The sequence below is a fragment of the Thermobia domestica genome, chromosome 13, assembly GCF_964235325.1.
Source record: "Thermobia domestica chromosome 13, izTheDome1.hap1.1, whole genome shotgun sequence".
NCBI lineage: Eukaryota > Metazoa > Arthropoda > Insecta > Zygentoma > Lepismatidae > Thermobia > Thermobia domestica.
The window spans coordinates 123,106,525-123,131,060 of record NC_137466.1 but is presented as its reverse complement, the minus strand read 5'-3'; the positions used below and the strand labels follow the sequence as shown (position 1 = coordinate 123,131,060).

At 35.2% G+C, this 24,536-nt stretch overlaps 1 protein-coding gene across 6 annotated transcripts in view; it reads right to left on the bottom strand.

The window, feature by feature from the left end:
- The window catches only part of LOC145668473 (uncharacterized), a 269,194-nt gene that overhangs the window by 47,718 nt on the left and 196,940 nt on the right, over positions 1–24,536 (bottom strand). For all 6 annotated transcript variants that reach the window (XM_081736397.1, XM_081736394.1, XM_081736396.1 and 3 more), the window contains exon 4: positions 8,430–8,625. In XM_081736397.1, coding sequence (XP_081592523.1) covers positions 8,430–8,625 — 196 coding nt within the window. The remainder of the gene's footprint in view (positions 1–8,429; positions 8,626–24,536) is intronic.

Here is a 24,536-nt window from a genome sequence, read left to right as displayed (position 1 = left end):
GAACAAACGCTATTAGGATTCCTGAATCTTACATAGACTTTCTATGGTGTTTCCAGCATTATGTCATATGGGCACTTTTCCTCCTATAGCAACTGCAAAATTTTCAATTTTTTCCACCTTTACTGTGGCAACCCTGTTACTCACTGGATGCTGTGCGTTCTTTGGTTTACTCTTTCAGTTACTCCTTTTCATTCCGTAGTATTATTTTTCTTGCCTTTTTGCTAGTTTTGCTCTACGGACACTTTAATTTCTTGATCTTTGAAGCTTTATAACTTCCTTATTTGGCAACACTGACAGGTGCGGTTTCGCTTGTTGGTATTCACATTCTGTACTAATTCTTTTGAAGGCATAAACTTCTATATGTTCCATTTAAAAAAATACAACTTTGTACTGAGCTGGCAACACTGTTGACCTGGTAACATCGTGTGGTACCTCAAAAGACGTCCCCCTCCCCAAGTATCTGGATCCACCACACTCTTGCTAATATCTCTTCTGGTTTCCGATTTATTCAGGGCTGTCCAACATTACTGAACCACCCTGTATATATATATATATATATATATATATATATATATATATATATATATATATATATAGAGAGAGAGAGAGAGAGAGAGAGAGTACTCAGGATAATTCGCGGAAAATATCGTTTGGAAAATAGATTGTCCTAAATTAAACTTTAACTACTCTTTCGGGGGTTGGAAATGTGAATCTCTCCTGCCAAATGCGATAATGAAACAATAATTTAAAAATTATGTATTAATAATGTTTACTTATGCAAGGACAAAGGACATATATACTTCATACAAATACTTTTTGATAAATTTATACATACCTTTTTGCCTTGTACCTTTATATACTTTGTAGCTTAAGAAAATAGTTACAAATAATATAGTAACAGACGTTTACTACCCAAAAATGCTATGAGTTCCATGAGGCTACCTAAACTGAACACTCACGCTATCAAGACGTATATTTTAGTGCTAAAATGTAATATTCTACATAGTTGAAGAAACATTATATACTAGACTAATAAACTTCAATATAATTTCAACTACCTATCGGGTACATGTAATAAGCAGTCACAAATTTTAGCATGTTTTTCAAAGATACTGACTTCCTTTATATATTATACGGTAAACAATTACGGTCACATTTACTGACCAATTACCGTCAATTCTGGCTGCCAACCGATTACCCCAAAATTTACAGTATTACTGTAAAATTTATGGTTATAGGCCACAAAAAGGCCGTATGTATGCCCTATTACCATAACTTTAATACTAATACCGTAAATTTTAGGGTACTCGGTTGGCAGCCAGAATTGATGGTAATCGGTCAATAAATGTGACCGTAATTGTTATAGTGTAGTACATTTTATTGTTCACAAGATCGTTAACGTCTTCCGTGCGTCTCAAACATAAATCAATATCCAAGAGGCCTACAATTACTTGAACTTCCGTGAACACAAAAAATCTAATCAACGAAGTCCTATAATAAAATAATAATTGGTAAAATATTGGCCTAATATTACAAAACTATTTTTTTATGTTGTTCTTGCATCATCTGACAACGTTTTGCCACACTGTATTTACAAATTACTTGCTGAACACAAACTGTGACGCCTATGCAACGACTTTGCGAATATGTCAATAATTTTATCTTCTTCATGCTTAGAGGCTATCTCTTGTTCTATTTCAAGTGTGGCTAACGCTGATGTTCTATCCTAACCAGACTTACAACTAAGATCTGATTTGAACCTTTTATGCACGCTCAAAGAACACTCACAAGAAGCTGATGACACAGGCAGCGTCAAGGCTATTTCCACAAAATTCGTAGTTGAAGGAAAATTGGCTTAGGCAGAGCAGCATGCAGGTCCGAGATATTTGTAATTTCTTTCTTCTTCATACGTGATTCTACTTTTTTTTTTTTTTTTTTTTTTTTTTTTTAATATTTTTTATAATAATAATGAATTCATGTTCAGGAAAATCTGTTTCGAATTGCGTAAAAGAACTCTTCCGTTGCCTCCTTCATCAAGAACAGTTTTGATTTAGGATGACACGTTTGAATGCCACGAATTACAGATATATTTTCCTTACAGAATCGTTTGTCAAACTTGTTTGCAATGTTGTCAACCACTGGATATAGGAGTTCTGTACGAAAATTCTCTTCAGTATAACCCTGTGTTCTTTTCTTCGGAACACTACCCGAAACCAGAAAATCCTTTGTACTACTATCATCTCGCTTTTCTCTGCTCTTTGGTTAATTAAAACTTTCTATACCATTTTGTTTGACAAACTCCTATGCTTCAGTGTAGAGACGCAATGAATGTTCCTTTGTTCTAAGTTCTTTTATGGCTTCAACAACCGAACAAATAATAGCTGGGCGTTTGCTAGGATAATATCTTCTCCTTGCAGAAAATTATTCGGGCCACTAGTAATTCCCAACAGCTTACTAAAAAATATCAAGCATGAAACAGTTGCAAATGATTTCAGTTTGTTAGCATCCTTTCTCTCTATTGCAAAGATTATAGCTTCATCATTCTTTTTCATAGCATTCAGCGAATGAACATGTGAAGCGCAATGAATGCCTGAAAGACCAGGTATACTGGACTGCTCCAAACCTAACGCTGTCTGAACCTGATGTATTCGTCTATGAGCTTTTACGACGGAGAAATATTTATATGAAGTCTGCAATAAATCAAAAAAGGTATTTGATTTTTCGAACGAACACACTTCTACAATAAATTTAACTGATGTGTATTACAATAGATATACAGTGCGATTGAATGAGGCTTCCGAAATTATTTTTGCACACCGCCTATGTGGCTCTCATAACGCTCCGCCCATCGTAAGCTTGCCTAATGTATTTTGAGTCCTTATTAACACCTACCGGTACAGAAGCCAAAGTTTCGATAATTGTTTTCGATATGTATTCAGCATTTACCTCACGAAGTTTAACAAATTTCAAAAAAGTGCTCTATCGGTTTAGGATTTTTCACATATCTCACACAAACACTAAGTTGTTCAGAAACATTAACATCTCGTATTTCACAGCCATAACACTGAATTTTCCAGCGGCACTTACAATGACATTGATGATTTCCTCACCGCAGCACTAGACAACTTCATTTTGAATTTCTGGGGATAAATAAGTGATATTCCTTGGCGCTGTATAATTCTTTAAAAAAGAGTCAAAACGTCGTAACAACTCGAATGTTTGTAAGAAATTCCCTTTATTTAAACTTCTGTCATATTCATCATTGCCTCGGAAAGCCAATCCCTATCGACCCAAATGGATCACAATCAGGGTAGAAAAAAATCATGATTTTTTTTTAAAAAATCATTTTTGTTGATTTTTTTTATTTAAATCGATTTTTTTGATTTAAATCAAATCTTTCACCTCGTATAATACAAGTCGCGAACTGAAGAAAAAGCATTAGGAATTATTATTAAATGCTAATTATGCCATTTAAGTGAAAGTATTGGGGTTGAATTTTGAATTATCCCCAATCGTTAACCTATATCAATCCCAAACAATGTTTCTTAACCCTTTTAAATTATGGTTCTTTTTAAAGGTAAATTATAGACTCAGTCAAGCAGCTACAGCATCATCCCTATTTATCCTAGGATCATGATACATACATCACTCTCTTTAGAATAGAACAGTTTTAGAAACGGTAACATTTACATTTCCGTATCATGTCCCTGAAGCGGGAAATTTTTAGAGTAATCAGCATTTTTTTTAAATGATCCCCTCTGGATTTCCCTGTGTTAAAGCACAGACCTCAAAATCAACTGGGAAATACTAAGGGGTGTACTAAATGTGTGTACAAAATTTCAAGCTTCTATCTTGAGCAGTAAGGGTGAGGAAACTATTTAACAATGAGCTAAGAACATTCCCACAATGAACCAGATGACCCGGATGTAATATAAACATTTCTCCAGACATCCCTATTTATCCTAGGATCATGATTTGTACATTATTCTCTTCAGAATAAAACAAATTTTCAAACGGTACCCTTCAGATGTCTCCATCATGTATCTGGGACTGGTAAATCACGAAAAAATGGTATTTTCTGTTAAAAGTTTTCTTTTTTTTTTTTAATTTTTACCTCTGTGGACCCTCCCTCTGTTTCAAGGCAGAGATCTGAAACAAATCTGGAAAATACTGAGAGTGCACTGTGTAAATGTGCAAAATTTCAATCTTGTAGGTGCAAAAGTAAGACCGCGAAAAATAATATTCCCCAAATACCCCAGATTCCCGTATAAAACAGGATCTTAGGTAACAGTTTCCTAAAACATCCCTATTTATCTTAGGAGCACAGTACGTACATCATTTTCTTCAGAATAGAACAGCCTTTCAAACGGTACCATTCATATGTCTCCATCTGAGACGGGAAAATCACGAAAAAAGCTATTTTTTGTTAAAAATATCTTTCTTTTTTTAAAAAATATTTTCCTCCTCTGGACCCCGCTGTTTCCACGCAGAGACCTGAAAACATCTGAAAATTAAGATATGCACTGAACGACTGTGCAAAATTTCCGTCTTCTTAATGCCAAATGTAACCCGCCAAAAAGTAATAATAAGCATAACAAAAAATATCTTTTTAAATTTATGACGTCATCACACACTATGCCTCAACCCAGAAAGGCGGAAAGCATATGTAACACGTTCTAAAATGCCTCCAGTCTTGAAGAAAACGAAGTAAAAAGACTTATTGGTACTTTTTAAATCGAATAATGAAGAGTACCCTATCACCTACAAATAGGTGATATAATTTAAAAGGTTAAGCATTAAGGAAAGAGTACAGCAACGTTTATCAAAATGACACTTTTTATCACAAAAGTTACTGATATTTGGAAGGGGCCTATTTTAAAAAACTCGGAACTAGCTTGCGGCATGAAATACATAAATTTCGCCTAAAGTTATAAAATTAACAAAAAACTGGATAGGGGATAGGACCCCTCTAAATATGCCCTATTATCTGGGAAGAAACAGACACGCACAAAAAAGAATTTTCGTCTTAAATATCGACGGTAATTTCCCCGTTGAAATAGTTAACGATTTTAAAACCGAAACCCAATGTTACGAAAAGAAGAAAGTAGGATTGCTCCGTTACCTGTTCAAAACGGAATTTTCCCTAATCATCCTCTGAATGTTTTGCTGTGAGATACTAGCAACTTCCTTATCAATACTGTCCAAATGAATATTTTCCTAAGCAACAACACGTACCTTATCAGTTTCGCTGCAGGTACTCACCAATTGCTTATCACTTTTTACGTGTGAAATAAAATATCCAGATTTTATAAATCTTTCTATATTTAACTTAATTTCAAGAATACATGTAGCCCTATAGCAAACTTAACACTGCGTATTCCACGTTCAGTAAGAAAATAGATTCTTTGCCGCTCAGTCACAGTTGCCAGCACAGGTAGGGTATAAATAGTTTACATATTCTATCCTCCTCTGTTTTTCCAGAATCGCTGTTAAATATAACAAAAATAAGGAAGTAAATCTACACTCAATACCTTCTCGTAAAACAGTTGATTTTAATTTAGCGTCCCTTTCAGCAGCGAGGCTATATAAGACGTGGAAATACTGATTAACGTTGAATCCGAACCACATGAGCTCCCGCCGGGAATCGAACCCAGGTCTCCCATGCCAAAGGCGCGTACGCTTCTTGTAAAACAATTAAAATATAAGACACTATGTTGAAAAACCCAGCAATATGGGAGAGGTATTCTCTAGCCTTTGAGTCAAATCGACTTTTTCATTTTTTTTCTTAGTCGGTTATAGAAAGTGCATTCGTATAGCTTTTTAGCCTTAGTACTTCAAGGAGACTATAAGGCTGTAATCACTCTAAGGGCTGGAAGAACCTCGCAATGTTAACGAAATGACGGTGTAGAAGACATTACCGTTCACTTTTAACGTTTAAGAAATACCTATAAATGGATTTTTTAAAAATCTTTTCTTAGAAGTATGGATAATTTCGGTTTACTATGGATATTTTTTTCATTTATTGCCGGATAAAAACAATTTGTAACATATAATTTTAAATACATATTTGGGGGGGGCCAAGCCAAGATTTGGGGAGGCCGGTGCCCCCCGGCCCCCCCCCTTAGCTACGTCCCTGGTAATAAGTCTATCGCTTGAACTTGATATTCGTCAAGGGTAAAGAAAAAAATCAATCCGTAGTTGTACGTTTGACGATATGAATCATAGAACGATAGCATGATTCTCCATGACACTTTTTGATTTTTATTTAATACACGCATGTTTCCTTTAAGGTTTCTTCATAATCCCCATTGCTTCGTGTTGAAATCTATGAAGGATAAGGAGATATGAGGGATAAATTTCACTCTCTAACTTAGATGTATCCTCATAGGTATTAAAAAAAAAAAAAAAAAAGTTTTGTCGGATTTTGACTCCACAAAGAGGAATGTCATAACATGGAGTAAGACGTCCCTGAAAAATCAGGAATAGTTCCCATCATTGATAACGCTAAGGCAGACTATGGATCTCACGGTGGTAGAATCTACTGAAACGTAAACCAAACAAGTCGTCCAATGAGTGAACAACCTCATCGAGAATTTCGGATTGTCTTTCTTGGAGATGGTTTTCTAGTGAAAGGAAGAAATGGCAATTTGACGGTGTAATAGCCAGAAAATACGGAGATATATTTGAGTTTCCCAACCAAGATGGATAATGTGTCTCGGGTGATTTTAGCAACTTGTGGTTTCACGTTGCCCTGAGACAGAATAAAACTTCTGCGATTCATAAGCCAGTTTTCAATTTTTCGTTCACATGTTCCAATTAGTTGGGAGTGTGTTCGTGTGGTGCAAATAACGACCACAGCGCTATGGAGTATTGTAAAGCATCTACTCTGTCCAGAAACGTATTCCCCCGATGAGACAATAAAGAGATACATGCATTTTCTTGTGTCGCTTCTGAGCCATAGACAACTAATAAAGAATATACCCTCCAACTTTATGCCGTTTGTCAAGCTGGTGAAGCTGTTGGCGAATGGCTTCTACCCTGTAATCAAAGGTTTTACTGATGCCTTACGTGATTGGCCATTACTGTGACCTTCTCTCACTAATATATTGTTTAACATAGCGATCACAACTAGTAGGATGCACAAAGAGACACTCACTAGCACGTTACCTTCTTCTGTCCCTTTTTTACTCTTAGGGGAGTGTAGGATAGTGTCACTCCGTAGAAATCCGACAGGGCTTATCTGGTATCTAATAATAATATAAGATTGGATTAATTCTTGTCGAACTTTCCTAAAAATAGATTTACATTTTTAAAAAATAGATTTTGAAAAAATAGATTTACATTTGTATTTAGTCTTCCCAATAATATATACTGTTTGGGCAAAAACGCTCGCAGAGATTTTTTCCAAGGGAGGAAGAAGACTAACACACAAGCGAAGTCGCGAATATACGCACACACTAATGCACATAATACTTTATGAAAAACAACAAATGACGTACATTCATAGTCTTATTAGCTACAGTAAATATATTAAATACTGAAAGATGAATAAGCAAATCTGTTTTGACACGTATTTCGAAGAACTAAATCCCTTTCGAAAATCTAGGAGGGACAATTACCCTCGCTTATTCCATGTGCTTGGGGAAGAAATTGTTTTAAGAAAAGGTGATTTTTGGTCCATATTAAATATATACACAACCGTGACGTAAAGTAAATACACACTCGAAAGGTAATACGTTTACGTGGAAACACTGGACGAATGAGAACAGCAGATGGGCTTGATATGAGTGGTGGAATGAGAATGCAATACAACCACCGGCATCATGATGCTCGAACGTGGCTACAATGAGCTAATGAAGCTTACCTGAGATCACATACAGCGTGGGTGGGAAGTCACTATCTGGTTTTAAATGGCTGTTGTTCTGTCAATTTTTAATGGATTTTCAAAATTATTGTTTAATATTGTTATAGGTTCCCTGACAAATTAGAAGTGCAACAGCAGTGATATCGAGCGTGGGTAGTGAGATACTAAAGAAGCTATTTCCAATAGGTCATAATATTGCTTGGAGTTGAAATCAGTTAAGGAAGAGGAAGTAAATTCACTTTGAACTTTATATTTGAGGGAAGTTTAAAACAAGGGTATTCCGACTTTTCATAATTTTTCGGTTTCCTTTCCGGGTCAGGATTTACTCATGTTGGTTGAGACAAATCGGTCAGGGCACGGTAAAATCCCACAACTTAAAAAGAACCTCTGCTTCTACTATGCATTGCTAGTTTACATTTTTTTAAAAAAATAATATTATAATATTGATAGAAAGTACGATTTTCAGTTCAAACCTTATTAGGATTTGGGTACTATTCGTGAGAATCTCCACCTAGAAGAGACATTGAGCTTATTTCATGTTTAGTATTTTAATAGCTGAACTCACCTCGTGCATATTGTTAGGACTTCGTGCTGGGGAGCTTGTCTGAGATGGCCACCTTTCGGGAGAAGCATCACCAGTTTCTTCAGGATGGACCAAATCTCGACCTTTTCGCATGGCATCCTGTACTTCTTCTGGCTGCACCACAACGTTATCCAATTTTTGAAGTTGAGGAAGCGTCTTCAGCACCGTCATACGGTATCTGTAACCAATATGTTTAACTGACTTTCGCAAAAGTGATAGTTATTTAAAGATTTTTAGTACTTAATGAAATAGAGCCGGTTGCTAAGGTGATGAAACACGGATGCCACCCGTAACTAAAACTAGATTCAAATCACATGTACACTATATTTTTTCCTTGATTATCTTGAAACTTTGATGGCTTGCAATTTTGTGAGCATATATTTATAAGTGAGCGTAATAAGCTAGTGGTTAGTGTTCTTACTTTGTAATGGAAAGGTATTCTTGTTTCATCAGGTTCAATAATTAGACGAAAAAATTAAAATTCGATCTTTTAATACCAGAATATTTTAATCTTCATCAGAAATGAGCTCACAGACTCAAGACAGTGTGCAATTAAAGCCGAATTAGCAGAGTTCAAGTGCAATGTCTTGATTATCAGCAGAATGGGGATTTCCACTAAAATACGAATTTAATATTTAAATTCAAATATAAATGTAAAACTTTGGTATAAAACTTCCCATCCAATATTTCTTCAAACTCTTTTCAATATTTGGAGATATCAAGAAAAGAAATACCATCCAAATTTCTATCTATATAGCTATCTATCTATATACAGGTTGTTAATGAACTATACCGACAAACTTTAAAAGGTGATTCCTCACATCAAAATAAGAGAAAAAGTTCATATGGACCTATGGCGAAAAGTGCATAGTTTCAGAGCTAGGGCTGTCCAAAATCTCGAAAAAGTCAAATTTCAAGAAGCCCTATTTGGAATTCGAGAGACTGTGAATGGTGGTATTTATCAGCATAAAGGAAGTCACGCATACGCAATCCAAAAGTGCATATTTCATTACTGTTCAATAGGTGTACAGACTATATCCTGCAGGGTGAAATTCCCAGGCATGCCATCAACCAAATTTTGAGATATGCTCTGACTTTATGATTGGTCCAAAGTAGGTAAACGATAAGCCTTGATAGCAGTAAACACGGAATCCTTTGGCGCGATGTCAGAAGTGTTAAGGATCGACAGCATCACGGTTTCTCGTACTCGGGACAACGCATGGTGCGATGTTTTCTTTCACGCTTATAAGGGAAGAAATCGTGAAATATACCGTGACGAAATACATATCATCACACGTTATACCGAACACAAAGAAACACGGAGCTGCCGGTTTTTTACACTCCCGACTTCCCGCCGAAGCATTGGATGTCCATTGTTGTCAAGGTTTACTTCCTGCCTCCTTTGGACCCTTCTTGAAATCATGGTATATCTGAAAACTCTATTGGAAACATATTTGAGAATCACACCCTGTAGGGAATACCCTCTACACCTATTGACAACTGATGAAATATGCACTTTTGGGTTATGCGTGCGTGGCTTCCTTTACGCTGATAAGAACCACCATCCACACTCTCTCGAATTCGAAATAGGACCTCTTGAAATTTGGCTTTTTCGCGATTCTGAACAGCCCTAGCTCTGAAACTATGCACTTTTTGCCATAGGTCCATATGAACTTTTGCTCTTATTTTGAGGAATCACCTCTTACAGTTTGTCGGTATAGTTCATTAACACCCTGTATATATATATATGTCCACATCATGTGTCCCTGCAGTCAACGTCTGCCTTCGCCCGGCATAGACAGTGTACGGAACTGCATAATTACATCTTTACACGATACTGCAGCCAACGAATATCTAGGTCCTATACGTATAGTTAGGGAAGAAGGATTTCTGATAACTGATCCATAATACCGATATACCGATTATTACGGAGCTTAAATAAAAGAAGAAAATACGAAGAGTACTAAAAGAGGTGTATTGGATTCCTTACCTACACCATGAACCTCAGTGGTACTATGCAAAAACTTCGCACGAATAATGTAAAGTTTGGCTTTGACAAAAACCACCCGCACGACCAGGAACGTAGCCAAGGGGGGTCCGGACCCCCCTTCGAGACCATAAATGAAAAAAAAATTAAGGAAGGATGAAACAAAATGAAATAAGACGAAGGAAGATCAGCGTTAAAAAAAAAAAAAAAATAGGAAGCTTTTGGTTACTCTTTCTTATGAGGAGATTTGTATTGTTTGAAATACATGGTGGCGAGGTAAGCAAAATATCCTGAAAGAGTCAGGGAATTTGAAATTTCTTGAAAAGTTACGGAATTCTCAGAATTTCTGCTACTAGTCAGGCAGATTTCAAGCGTCCGAAAGCATAGTGCCGTTGTGTAACAGCATGGACATTTTTTATCATAAACTTTTGTAATCGCATCCTTGCAGTATTAAACATGTTATTTCAAAAACAATTTTGTACTGCTTCTTTAACCTGTCATTTGGAACAGACAGTAATTGACGGAATAATAAAACCAAAAAAATACGTGGAAAGAAAGTTCTGTTAACATTTGATTCAACACAGAAAGGAACGCAGATATTGTAAAATATTTTACAAGACATTATTGAGTATGTACTTTTCATAATAGTTGAGGTCATAATGAAAGGAAAATTGTTATATTTGAATGAACAGAGGAACAACGTAAATATTGTAAAACCTTTTTCAATACAGTTCTTTATTCTTTCACTCGAGATTTCTTCATAGTTTGTTATTAAAATACTTAACAACATATCCTCATTTTATTGTCCCAACAAACCAATATACGGAGTAAAGTAGTTTAGATTGATCGAGCTCCTGGGCCTTCAGAATTTCATGTCACGCCTCCCCTTCCCCCAGTTACGAAATCCTGTTTAAAAGAACCAATATATATGTTCCAGTAAAATAGTTTAGAAGGTTGAGCCCCTCGTGTGGTGACCACAGTATTTCATGTCACGGACCCCCCCCCCTTCCCCACGAAATCTGGCACGACACGCTCCAGTCCGGCTGAATTATATGCATAGTTATGTGCACATTTTCCTGATACAGTTACGATACACAAGCTTTAGAGCTAGCTACACAATAAAGAGTACAGCATGTTCGTCTAGTTAAAAAATAGTGACAGTTACAATAATTTTATGTCTAAAGCTCCAGACAAAGTACTCTTTACTCATTTTGACCAATCTGTACGTGATGTGCATTATTATGGACGCGTAAGTCAAGCTTATGAGAGTTAAAATCATGGACTTGCTATACAATTTTTCCAATGAGCAAGTGTCACAGGTGTTGAGAAATTAAGTGTTATGGAAAACTGTGTGCCCTACTCGTATTTATAATGGTAACAGAATTTTTTCGATGACATTAAAAAACATATACCTACTCTCTTATATTTCAACACTATTAAACGTAATGTCTTTTTATAGGACAGTTACAAACACGTCACGTTTGCAGCTCTCTCCAGCACTTTATTTCCGTGTCCCCAGCAGCAGCGTCAGGCCTGCACTATGCGACTGGAAGGACAAACCCCCGTCATAGCAGATCTACGTCAAGTTACAGAAACTACAGGCCACGGTCTCAAGTGACCTGTACCCTCTACGTCGTCTGTTAGTGCTACGAGTTTGGACAGTACGTCCGGACAAGCGTCAACACCCTGTTCTCCCAAAATTGACATCAATGAATCATCGCTTTCCACGTTACCAGCTAATAGTTGTGAGGCATATGTAATTCCGTGGGATTTTGAATGAAGCAATTATATGAGTGGTGGCGATGGATAGGTAATAAGCTATAGAATCGTGTATCACCGGGTGTTTTGTCTCAGTGTGGCCGAGCCGGTTATGACGTCATACTTCTAAGATGGCCGCTAATGCCGACATCGATATCTTTTTAGCGCTACACAGGCTAAAGTTCTCAACCGATTTTCATGAGGAGTGGCTCATTTTATTTCTTCTGGTTGCTGCATGTGCCTTTTGTATAGATATTTGCCAAATAAATAGTTTCACTACTTCAAAAATTAAGACAACTATCAAAACTAAGGTAAAATTAAATCACCTTTTCTAACTTCAATGGGCATACCCACTAAACTAGCGAATGGGTTTTAATAAGTGTCTCCTTTTTCTCCATGGCTATTATTTATACATATTAAATAAATATTCGATAAATAGATAATTATATTTATTTACAAATTTAATGTAAGTCGGCAAAATGATATAAAATTGAGTCTTTTTGAAAGATATGCAGTCAAATATCGACAATGAAAATGGTGTGAGGTATAAAATGTTAACAAATCATTATGACGATAAATTCCTTTAAATTAAACAATTCCCGATTATACGGTAATTTATTCTCATATTGTAGCGGACCACTTCTTTATTACTGCCAAAAAAAAAAAAAAAACCGTCCTTTGACACAATCGCAACGCACCAATTTTAAAATAGCTTCTGGAGAGCATTGTACATGACTCATGGTAGGAAAATACTCATTTCCACTACTTTCCTATCTAAACGTAGATGGTCAGGGAGATCCGGTTGTCGAAGATTAGCCCATCGTCACTCCATCACTAAGTAGTGAGTTCTTAAGTTGTGTTGGTGTGAAACTGGCTTTGTTGACGGCCAAGTTTCACGTTGGACATGGTTTTCGGTAAACAGCCACCACCGGAGCTTACCAATATCTGAAAATTGTTTACCTTCTAAATATGCGTGACAAATGTACCTTTCTATCAATTTTTCATTTTCCCATGTAAAACTTTCTGGGCAGTTCAATCTATCAAATGCCTCTAGAACTTTTCCTGTGGACGATTCAAAAACTTTCTAGAAAGATTGTTTTCCCCTGTTCTTGAAGCAATCTGCTGTGTCATACCCAGATAGAGAATACAGTCCTAATAATGCCTTAACTTGCTTGTGATTTAGGCATTCGTAAATACGATAAGTTCTATTAACCTCCTATTAGTTCCAATTCCGGTCACAAACACACTGTCTGGAGGAAGCAACTGTAACTACCACAATAACAGAATAAACACATCTGTATCTGTTGAATAGATGTGGAGAGTAGAGGCACGGTGCCGATACATGTAAACAGTGTAAATTGATTTTTGTATCAGCTTTCTCCTGACTACTTGCAAGTTCGTAAGATCATCTCTAACCGAAGACTTTGCCTCGTTCCTTCAACTAGCAACTAAAGTTTGGTTTTAAACAAGACAAAATGCCGTTTTGTTCTATAGGAACAGATGAAGCTTTCGAACAAGCAATCAGAGCAATGAAATATTTGGAAGCGTGGTAAATGAAAATCGACACGTATTTTCTTAGCTTCCCCTCAACTTTCTAGGATATCCACAGAAACTATGAAAACAGGTCAAAACACCATCATTTTATATCATTCAAAGTGTCTCGCCAACAGAAAAATGCCCAAAAGATGTATGTCTCTCTTTTGACAATGACGAAGCCTGTAACATTTGAGGGAAAGGAACTAATTAATATCTCATCAAAGCTTTTTTTTTTTTTTTTCAGAATTGATCCAGAACAACGCAATAAGAATGTCTGAAAAAGGACTTCAACTGTACAACGTTTTTTAACAAGAAAGGATTGAATCAGATAAATGTAGTCTGTGGGTACCAATGAAAAGAGATATTCAATTATGTAGTAAAGCCCACAGAGTTGTATTGACGAAATTGTCGGACTGTATTGCAGTTAAAGGCAGGTCGTTCTATGTTTACTACGTTACTAATTGTTTGGAAAAGTCGACCCTACATCGATCTGTAGCAATATCTCAGTGATTGTGAGTTCTCAGCTGTACCCTGATCAATGTTTAATTTAGACGGATCAATGATTTTACCTTTCAACAAGAGCAATTCTTAAACGCCTTATATTGCCAATTTCTGACAATACAAATCAAAAATCTTCATCTACATACAATGGATCAGCAACTCACTCAAAACAAACCACTTCCTTACAACACTCTGTGACAGTCATTTATGGCATGGCAGAGGTACAATGTATGCAAAAAGATTCAAGTGTAAAAACGTGTTGAGACCTTTCAATTGACTTTATGAAAGAGATGGATCGGTATCTAACGAAATATGACGAACACTCTTTAGTTTTTTAAAAATTTTATTTATTTTTTACACTTACACACACCGAACATTCACTGAAGAACTGTGAGAAAAAAAGTCTATTCAAACAACGTCTGTTCAATATGAAATTACGGACTCCACAGATACAAGGAAAGCAACCTTGAGGTCTTTACTGTCTTATCAGAAGACTAAGGATGAGTTAACAGCTTACCTCGCTCATGAAGTATTATTGCATGCACAGAGAATAAAGCAAAATATAGCTGTTAGTTGGAAGAACGAGGCAAAGTCTTCGGTTAGAGATGATCTTACGAACTTGCAAGTAGTCAGGAGGGAGCTGATACAAAAATTAATTTACACTGTTTACATGTATCGGCACCGTGCCTCTACCCTCCACATCTATTCAACCGATACAGATGTGTTTATTCTGTTATTGTGGTAGTTACAGTTGCTTCCTCCAGGCAGTGTGTTTGTGACCGGAATTGGAACTAATAGGAGGTTAATAGAACTTATCGTATTTACGCATGCCTAAATCACAAGCAAGTTAAGGCATTATTAGGACTTTATTCTCTATCTGGGTGTGACACAGCAGATTGCTTCAAGAACAGGGGAAAACAATCTTTCTAGAAAGTTTTTGAATCGTCCACAGGAAAAGTTCTAGAGGCATTTGATAGATTGAACTGCCCAGAAAGTTTTACATGGGAAAATGAAAAATTGATAGAAAGGTACATTTGTCACGCATATTTAGAAGGTAAACAATTTTCAGATATTGGTAAGCTCCGATGGTGGCTGTTTACCGAAAAACATGTCCAACATGAAACTTTGAAGTGAAAAATCTTCAGATAAGTGCGATAATTGTATGAATTTAGATGGCAACTGTCGTCGATCATTAGAAAGTGAGTATGAGGGAACTATGAAATAAAGTAAATAGACACGCGCCATTTTGTTATAAAATTACATGCATTTTATCTTATCCCAAACAGTTATCGTCGAATATACACGGTTAAAGGAGCACTCTAATTGACCAAATTAAAAAGATCTCAACGATTTATCCCTTTACAAGCGACGTTTCCTTCATTGCCTCCGTGGCGAAGTCGGAAGAACACCCAGCCAGTAATCATAAGGTTGGAGTTCGAGCCCTCTCCAAGGTACTTTTTTAGGTGTTTTTTAGACTCACCTTAATGTAAATAAATCACACATACACGCGATTTAACATATTTTGGGGGAGTAATTTTGTGGTTCATTGGCGTTTTGTCGCGTCTCTGCCGCTGGTGGTATGATTTTCAAAACGGAAGAGGGGCCACCGTGGATCGTCGCTGCGGGGCCGCCAATTTTTGGCGAGATGTCGCTAGTTACGCATAGGTGGTCCGCCGACACTTACGGCATGGGATATCTACCTATATGTAGAATTTGAAGACAACCTCAAATATATGTTATTATTTGATTAGCGATCATGTTTGGAATCTCCGTATGGGTGCACGGTGGTTCAGTGGTAAAACATTCACTTCTAATGCATAGGTTCCATGGTTCGATCTCAGCTCACGCCAAGCGAGCTTGGTGGTGACAAACACCATGAGTGTGGATGTTCTCGGCTTCGCTCGTTTCCTACCACTTTCTTCATTCCATTTCATTCATTTTCATCATCATCTCTTTTAGCTTCATCGGCATAATCGTGGGACGTAAAATTGAAATATTTCATTTTTTTGAATATCAAATGTAGTAATAAATATTTACTGTAAGGTTCAAACCTCTTGACATTTGGCGAAAGCCAATGGCACGTAAGAGTGAACTTGTCAGATTTCATTTCCTTTCGTGTACAACTATAACGTAAAACGTTTCTGTCATGTAGCACAGATAAGAGGACGAAGCAAACGCTTCAAACCGAGAAGGTGAAAGAATAAAAACTGGTTTAGATTGGCATGAACAAACATTCTTTTTAATAAAATAATGAACCACTGAACGTAGAATCATGCTTTTCTCCTCTAATTATTTAGAAACGATTTTCTTTTATCCTAAACATATACTAACGTTCTTTTAACAAAGACATTTTTGAGAGCAAATAGTATTTCTCCCAAGCATCGAGTATTAGACAACCTCGCGTAACGTTTATTGGGTATTGTAAAAAAGTGGGCACGCATTAAACGTCAAGAGGTTTGGGCCAGACAGTAAGGACAAATCCATTTTTGTTTGTTACATGAATTAAATTGAGTTTACGAGAATTTATGATATAAAGTTTACATATATTTCAAACTTAGAACATGCACACGATATAAAAGTGAAAATGATATTTGTCTTGTGGACTTACTGATATATACTCATAGTAATTGTGATCTTTATGATATAAATTATATTTCATGAAATAAGAGCTTGAAGTGGAAGTCAATATAAATTAACTGTGGTAGTGTACAACTAATTTGTTAACAACACGTTTGTAATAAATTTGATTCAGCATTTTTACAGTTTGTGTCTGGAATAATATTAAATACTGCATCCAGTGAGTAGGTTCAATAACTAGTATAATAACAAAATTTGAGCCTGTCTCTAATTGTGAAATTAGAAGAATATAGCATACTCACTACCTCTGTTTGCTCTATATTCAGATAACCCCTTAGAGTTCCGAAAGACTCTCGGACACCACTGACGTCATTTCTGCAGAAACATGGCGCGGGATCATTTTCTATGAGTGGAGCTTAAAGAACTTTTTAAAGGACATTTATTTCGTTAATACTGCACATATAAAAGAAATGTATCTTTATTTATTCCACACTATTCTTTTAAATTAAATTTAAAAACGTAGAAATCCCCATTATGAAGTAATGTTTAAAAATGCCATAATAAACAGTTACATAGTCAAGCACGAAAGAAATGAGCCAGAAATGATTTATTCTCGATCAACTGTAAGCAGACAGTCAATACAATGTTATGTTGGGTTCTAACGAACTTACTATAAGTTCTAGAGACTTAACAGTTCCAGACTTCAAGCCTCTGTTGTTGAGTTCCGCACAGAAAAGATAATGAAGAAAATAAAAACTCCCTAACAGTCTCATAATAGAGTCAACATAAGGTATTGAACTTCAATTGCAATATACTTAACTGCTATATTAGTCGGGAGGTAGAATCTGGAAGTCTTCACAATAAGGAGTTGGATCAACCCGAGAGAGTAAAAGCAACCGGTGGTCCTAAATCATTAAGTCCAATATCCTGATCGTTTGTAGACCGCCGGTTGCTTGATACGAGCGGAAGTTCCCCCGTACAACCCCTCCCCCTCTACTGAAGCTAAAAATGTGAGCGTTTCTAATAAAAGGCCAAATCTCCAAAACGAATTAAGATATTAATAAATTTCTTTTTCCTGTTTTATCTGTAAGGTGTGCTTTACGATTTTGTCTATTCATACTTTGGATAGACGCAACGGTTTTTCGGAAAATTTAACATAAACATTAAAAACTGACATATTTTGACCTTAATATTTTCTTTTTTGCTCTGTATCTCCCCAATGAGTTGAGATATAGAAAGAACATCCCTAATCAAATTTGTAGAGCATTAAATTATCTTTCCAACGGTACCAATATTGTTAGGTTTACTTGCAGAAATAGTCCTACAGTGAGGTAAGTTTGAAGACAAGTGCGCTTTGATTCGAATGCTGATGCTCCGAATGGCACCACTGAATTTCAGCTCACGTCAGTCAATGAAGATTTTGTTTTCGAGATAAAAGAAGATTCTTTTCCAATATTTGAAGAACAGTTCTCATCCTTCTCCCTTGAGCTCTCCTGCACTGCCATGACCATTTCTAGATTTCTGGTTAATTGATACGACCGCGCATTAAGGATCACAAAATTTTGAGATAAGTAGAGATGTCTGTTATAATGTTAACATCCATTTAGAGTTGATATTCAGGATAATTCCGAATTCTCAACTCTATTTGTGTGCGACATTTCCACCGGTCGTTGAAAATAATTCCTTATTTCTTTAAGTAAAATATTTATTTTACTATAATGAAAAAGACAGTGCAGGAGAGCTCAAGGGAGAAAGATGAGAACTGTTCTTCAAATATTGGAAAAGAATCTTCTTTTATCTCGAAAACAAAATCTTCATTGACTGACGTGAGCTGAAATCCAGTGGTGCCATTCGGATCATCAGCATTCGAATCAAAGCGCACTTGTCTTCAAACTTACCTCGCTGTAGGACTATTTCTGCAAGTAAACCTAACAATATTGGTACCGTTGGAAAGATAATTTAATGGTCTACAAATTTGATTAGGGATGTTCTTTCCATATCTCAACTCATTGGGGAGATACAGAGCAAAAAAGAAAATATTAAGGTCGAAATATGTCAGTTTTTAATGTTTATGTTAAATTTTCCGAAAAACCGTTGCGTCTATCCAAAGTATGAATAGACAAAATCGTAAAGCACACCTTACAGATGAAACAGGAAAAAGAAATTTATTAATATCTTCTTCTTCTTTTTTTTTTTGAGATATGGCCTTTTAAATATTAGAAACGCTAATTTTTTAGCTTCAGTAGAGGGGGAGAGGGTGTACGCAGGGGTGCCCACAGAGGTGGACTATGACGCAAACTGCGTCATTGAAATATTTGGAGGGTAAAAATCTATAAATATGTTTGAGGGGGTGTAAAAATTAATCGAAAAGAAGATTTTTTCATGGAAGAACGCTTACAGATAGACACTTGGGGGGGTGCGTCATGGACATAAGGGGGGGCACCACTGGTGTACGGGAGAACTTCTGCTCGTATCAAGCGACCGGCGGTCTAGAAATGATCAGGATATTGGACTTGATTTAGGACCACCGGTTGCTTTCACTCTCTCGGGTTGAACGAAACCTAATAATTACGTATTCTACCTTCCGACTATATTTTAAAAATCTAACTATAAATAAACAAATTTGTTTTTATTTTACTTTTGCATAGGTTCACAGGAGAAAGCACATTATGAACAATCCACTCACGTGAAACACACACACTATTCAATATGTTAAATAGGTTATGTCATGCATCAGGTTTTCACATTTATAGACGTTCGTGAATTCAAAATGACGCCATTTTATGGAAATTACTGGGTTTGTAACAAGTAATTTTGAAACAAAATTTCCATTTTTCATAAGAGACTAACGTCATCTTTCGCAACGTTAAGAGAAAACTTTAAGGTATAGAACAAAAGTTGTACAATACGACGTGTTATTAAGAAGGTTTGGCTTAAGATGGTGAAGCAAGTGTTAGGTCAATAATCGAATCTTCTTCAATACGTATAAGAGAACGCCTACTGAGCAACTTCAGTAGTGTGAGGACGACTTCTTGTCAAAAGCATGAATATACTGTATTTACTTATTTACAATATAAGGTTAATTTACATTGTTATACGTAAATTAACCTTATATTGTAAGTTAATATTAGCTACTAATAGAAGAACATATTATTTTCTCTGAAATTAGACTTTTTGTATACTATTATAAAAGTCATATTCTTATAAGTACAGTTACATGAAAAATATATGGAGACAAAAGTGCCAAATCATTGACAGCTTACGAATGTTCCTTTATGAGATAATGATTATTCGTTTTACTTCTAGTTTTTTTTTTCTTTTTTAACTTAAAGCTAGTTTGATTACAAAACCATATTTTTGTTCATAAAAGTCCAATAATTTAAAGATTTGAGTTACTAAAGAGTGAGGATTAATGGAGTTTGTATTAAATGCAAGAATCATACTGCATGTACGGTAGGTAGGTGTGCAATGCATGGATACACACGGGCAATTAATTTTTGAGGTGGCCGAGAGTTTATTTTAAAGATTATTTCATTCTTTATGATCTTTAAATATGAATGTAACATTCTTTTAACACTATCCAATGTTAAAAAGTAGCAACTTTAAAACTGTATTATTATTATTATTATTATTATTATTATTATTATTATTATTATTATTATTATTGCAATTTGTTAGTTTAATCTGGAATCGCAATCTTACTAGTATCACTCAAGTTCTGGAGTCAGTCCAGATTTCTTTCTTGGTTTGGTTAAAATATAAATTTAAATTAAACGATATGACTAATAGGGAGATTCTTGCCAAACTGAATTTACTAGTTCTTGAAGTTCGGCGAAATTTAAGGCAAATCAAATTTATTCATGATATAATACACGCTAGAGTTAATTTAATTGAATATTTATACATCAAAGTTCCTCTGTATAAGTCCAGAGTTTACCGCTCCCTATTATGTAATAATCAATTGGTTGGTTCTCCACTATTTACTAGTGTTGACAATATAAATAAAAAATCTCTTAAAATTGATTTCTTTGATCCGAATTTTACAATACTTAAAAAAAAAACAATATTTGAAATGTTTTATTTAATATACAAAATTCATCATGGTTTGCTATATTGTCTATTGAATTTTCATTGTTTTTCTTTTACCTACATTGTTTATATTTGTTCATGTGTATTATTATAGATCTTTTTCTAATTTGTTTATTTTTATTACGTTCAATATATTTAAGTTCTCAATAATACACCCTGTTTAATTTAATAGTTATTGAATCGAGGTTATGTTGTAATTTTATTTTATAATTTAGGCCGTGTCCAAAAGCGCATAGTGCACACTCGAAGTCTACAAATGGAGTGCACACTAAATAGTGTACACTTTGTCAAATTAGCTTTTGATCCACACTTGTTTACAGCGCCTCATCCTGGTGGAATGTTGAACATTGATAACAAAAGAAGGGAGAATTTCGAGTACTAGAAAAAATTAACATACTTTTTTTTTTTTTTTTTTAGATGAATGACTTTCCAGTTATATTAAAGATAAAATATCGTACAGATTGACAATATGGGGTAACAATAAAATGACTTAAGGGTTTCTTTCATGTATGCCAAGAGCTTCAGCTTTGCCCTATCTGCAAATATTTATAAGCATGAAAACCACTAAACTATGGCAATGTTCTATTTTATTAGGCATGCTTGCGCGAGGAAATATTTATTAATCCCCCGGAAGAAAAGTAGCACTGGTGGTTAGGGCGCTGATGACACTGATGCAAAGTAGCTTAGGAATTTTATTGCAGGTGAAAGTAGGCAATTTGCAAGAGCGTTAGGACACCGAAGGGAGCGCTATTTACAATAATGTGGCTCATAACTACTTTGAGAGTTCATATTGAGTATAATTCCTTTATGTACGGTAAATACACAACAATGACACTATAATTGTCGTCGTTATAGGCCTACTGTATTGCTTCAGTTAAAGGCATACTGATTAGACTATTTCTACCATATTGTGCTAATGTTGAAGTTCCTTATATGTTACTCTTTCTTTGTGAATATATAGATTTTACCCGTAAATCTTCAAAACAGTGTCTCCATATTCTTAATCTACACCAAAAGTTAACACTTATAAGGATGACAAGGAAAGAAATGGTGGAGTTGAACAACATGAGGACCAAAATTTACAGGAAAAAGCTATTATGTCACTATGAAATACCAATTTATAAGGATCACGTGTACTCAAGGTGGATAACCCTAATTAAAATAATATGTTAAAAAAATAAAAGATTACTATCTTATAAGCCCGCTTGAATGAGTTCTGTACATTGTATGCACTTCAACATTTGTGTGCACTTCAATATGCTTTTGGCGCCCTACATCTTTCTTGAAATATACCCGCTGTCTCTCCTACATGCTTCCCACTACGAAAATGGTTACTCAGTAACGAAACAAATCGCCTCGTCGAAATATAATCCTAAAAAGCTACTATTAATCTAATAAGAATTTTATGAAAATTAAGAGACGATTTTATGAAAAAATACGGTATGCAATGTAGTGGCTCTCATTGTTCAACTATACGGAAGGAATTATTTGTTCATAATCAATTCTTAATGGGCACCGTAATGGGATTATATAAAATAAAAGGAAGGCAAGTCTTTACTTTGACCATTTCATTCAATGAATCGTTCAATGAACCGATTCGTAACCAAGACTGAAAAGAACATCCCCTGCGAGCCTCTAACCTGCCTTCACTCGCTAACGCTCGCTCGGCATAATATGCGTATTAAATATTAAACTTTGGTATAGAAAGGAGCCTAGTTACTAACTTTATATATATATGAGCTAACAGGCAAGTTCACAAAACCGGAACCGAAAGATCAAATCGCTGAATCGATAAAAAAAAAGCCAAAGTAAAGACTTACCAAGAGGAATTTGTGAAATCTTTGATAAATGTGGAGAAATACATTTTTGATCTGTATTTCACTTTTTGGCAGCTGTCAAAAATGCAAAATGTATGGTAATTGGTATATTTGGTAGCTTTGAAAGGAATTTGTTTAGAATCAAAACTAGAAATTAGGCCTATCTACCTACGAATTAATATTTACAGCTGCAGCTGTAGGTATAGAGAAACGAATAAGCTAGGTATTCATTATTCTATGATAGAGCTTAACATTTTAATTCATACGCCATTAAAATTTGTCATTTACGTGCAAATAGCTCCATTACCGATAGTATAATTATTTCAATTAAGCTACATAAACCATGTAATATTTAAACACAAATGAATTTATAGCATTATTAAAGAAACTATTTGGTTGCTTTCCCTATACTATTTTAAAGTCTATTGCATACTCAAAGAACACAACGTAAATACGTTTGTTATTTGCGTAACATTTTTATATTCCACTTGCAAAATCACTAATTTGTATATTTATCAAGTAAACTATTATTAGATCACCCACAAATATATTCACCTCAACAAAAATATTAAATATATGTCTTTTAAAATTTTATTAAGTCACTTTGACATTATTGTTCTTCCTACGACGAAGAACTCCCATCTTAAGTACGCAAGTGTGCTAACGTAGTGTACATCCTCGCACACTACGTACTATGCACTCGCAGACTTGTGAACTTGGACCTTTTGACGCACACTAGGTGACGTCAGTTCCGGAAATAAGCGTACTTCGAATGCACACTTGTATCTTTTGGACACGGCCTTAGTTTGTATCAAACTTATGTGTAAAATTTTTACTTACTTTTTTGTATTTGGTCGTGATGACTTGATGTATTTTTAATTTCTTTTGTTTTGTTTGTTTCTCGTAATATTTTATTGTATATTATTGTATATATGACCATTTTGGCCTCGGCTGTGGTCTTTATCATCAATAAATAAATAAATAAATAAATTATTATTATTATTATTATTATTATTGGTTCTCGGACTTTGGACGCGTGATTGCTCTTAGTTCTGAAAATTTCTCCATCTTCTTTAATGTCCTCTCATCTTGAGCAGTCGTCCCTTCCTTCTCCCTCAACCGGTCATTTTTAATGACCACGTGTTGAAGTTACTTCCCAATGGCTAAACAGCGATATTTGTACATCTCTGTCCTATAAACTATCTTTGTATCAATCTTTAGGAAAGGTACTGAGTTCGTCAAATTTTAGATCCTCTGGCAGTGCTGGAAGTAATTTCGTAGTTGTATTTTGTTTGTTGTTGACCTTATTCCTTACAACAGTGGAGATCAAGATTTTTTGGGTTCGTATTTTTATTTTAATATGTCGCCCTTATCTGAAAATTATCCGTTTTGTAGTTTACCAGTTTATGGGAGACAAAGAGCAATTAACTGTACGAAGTCTATTTCTGTGGAGTCTGAAAGTAATTTCGTGCGTGAAAATTGTGATAAACAGGTAAATCATTATAATGATAGAATAGGGAAAAAGATGAAGTTGCTCAACAAAGTAACGTTATGCATTTTTAAAAAGTAATTGTAAGTTCTTTGGATAAAATGAATCAAGTTCTCATGAATGAGATTAAAGCTTTCGAAACGGAGGCAGTTTGTCTGGGTGATGAGAACCATCAACTGAAGACTTTCTTTGAACAGAATATTATTATATCTCTAATAGTATATCTAATACTGAATTACAATCTGGGAATGTATTTAAAAATGACGCAAGGAGAGCCGAATATGCAAACAAATATCCGAGACTTGAAAGTCAAGAATCAGATGTGATCAATCGAA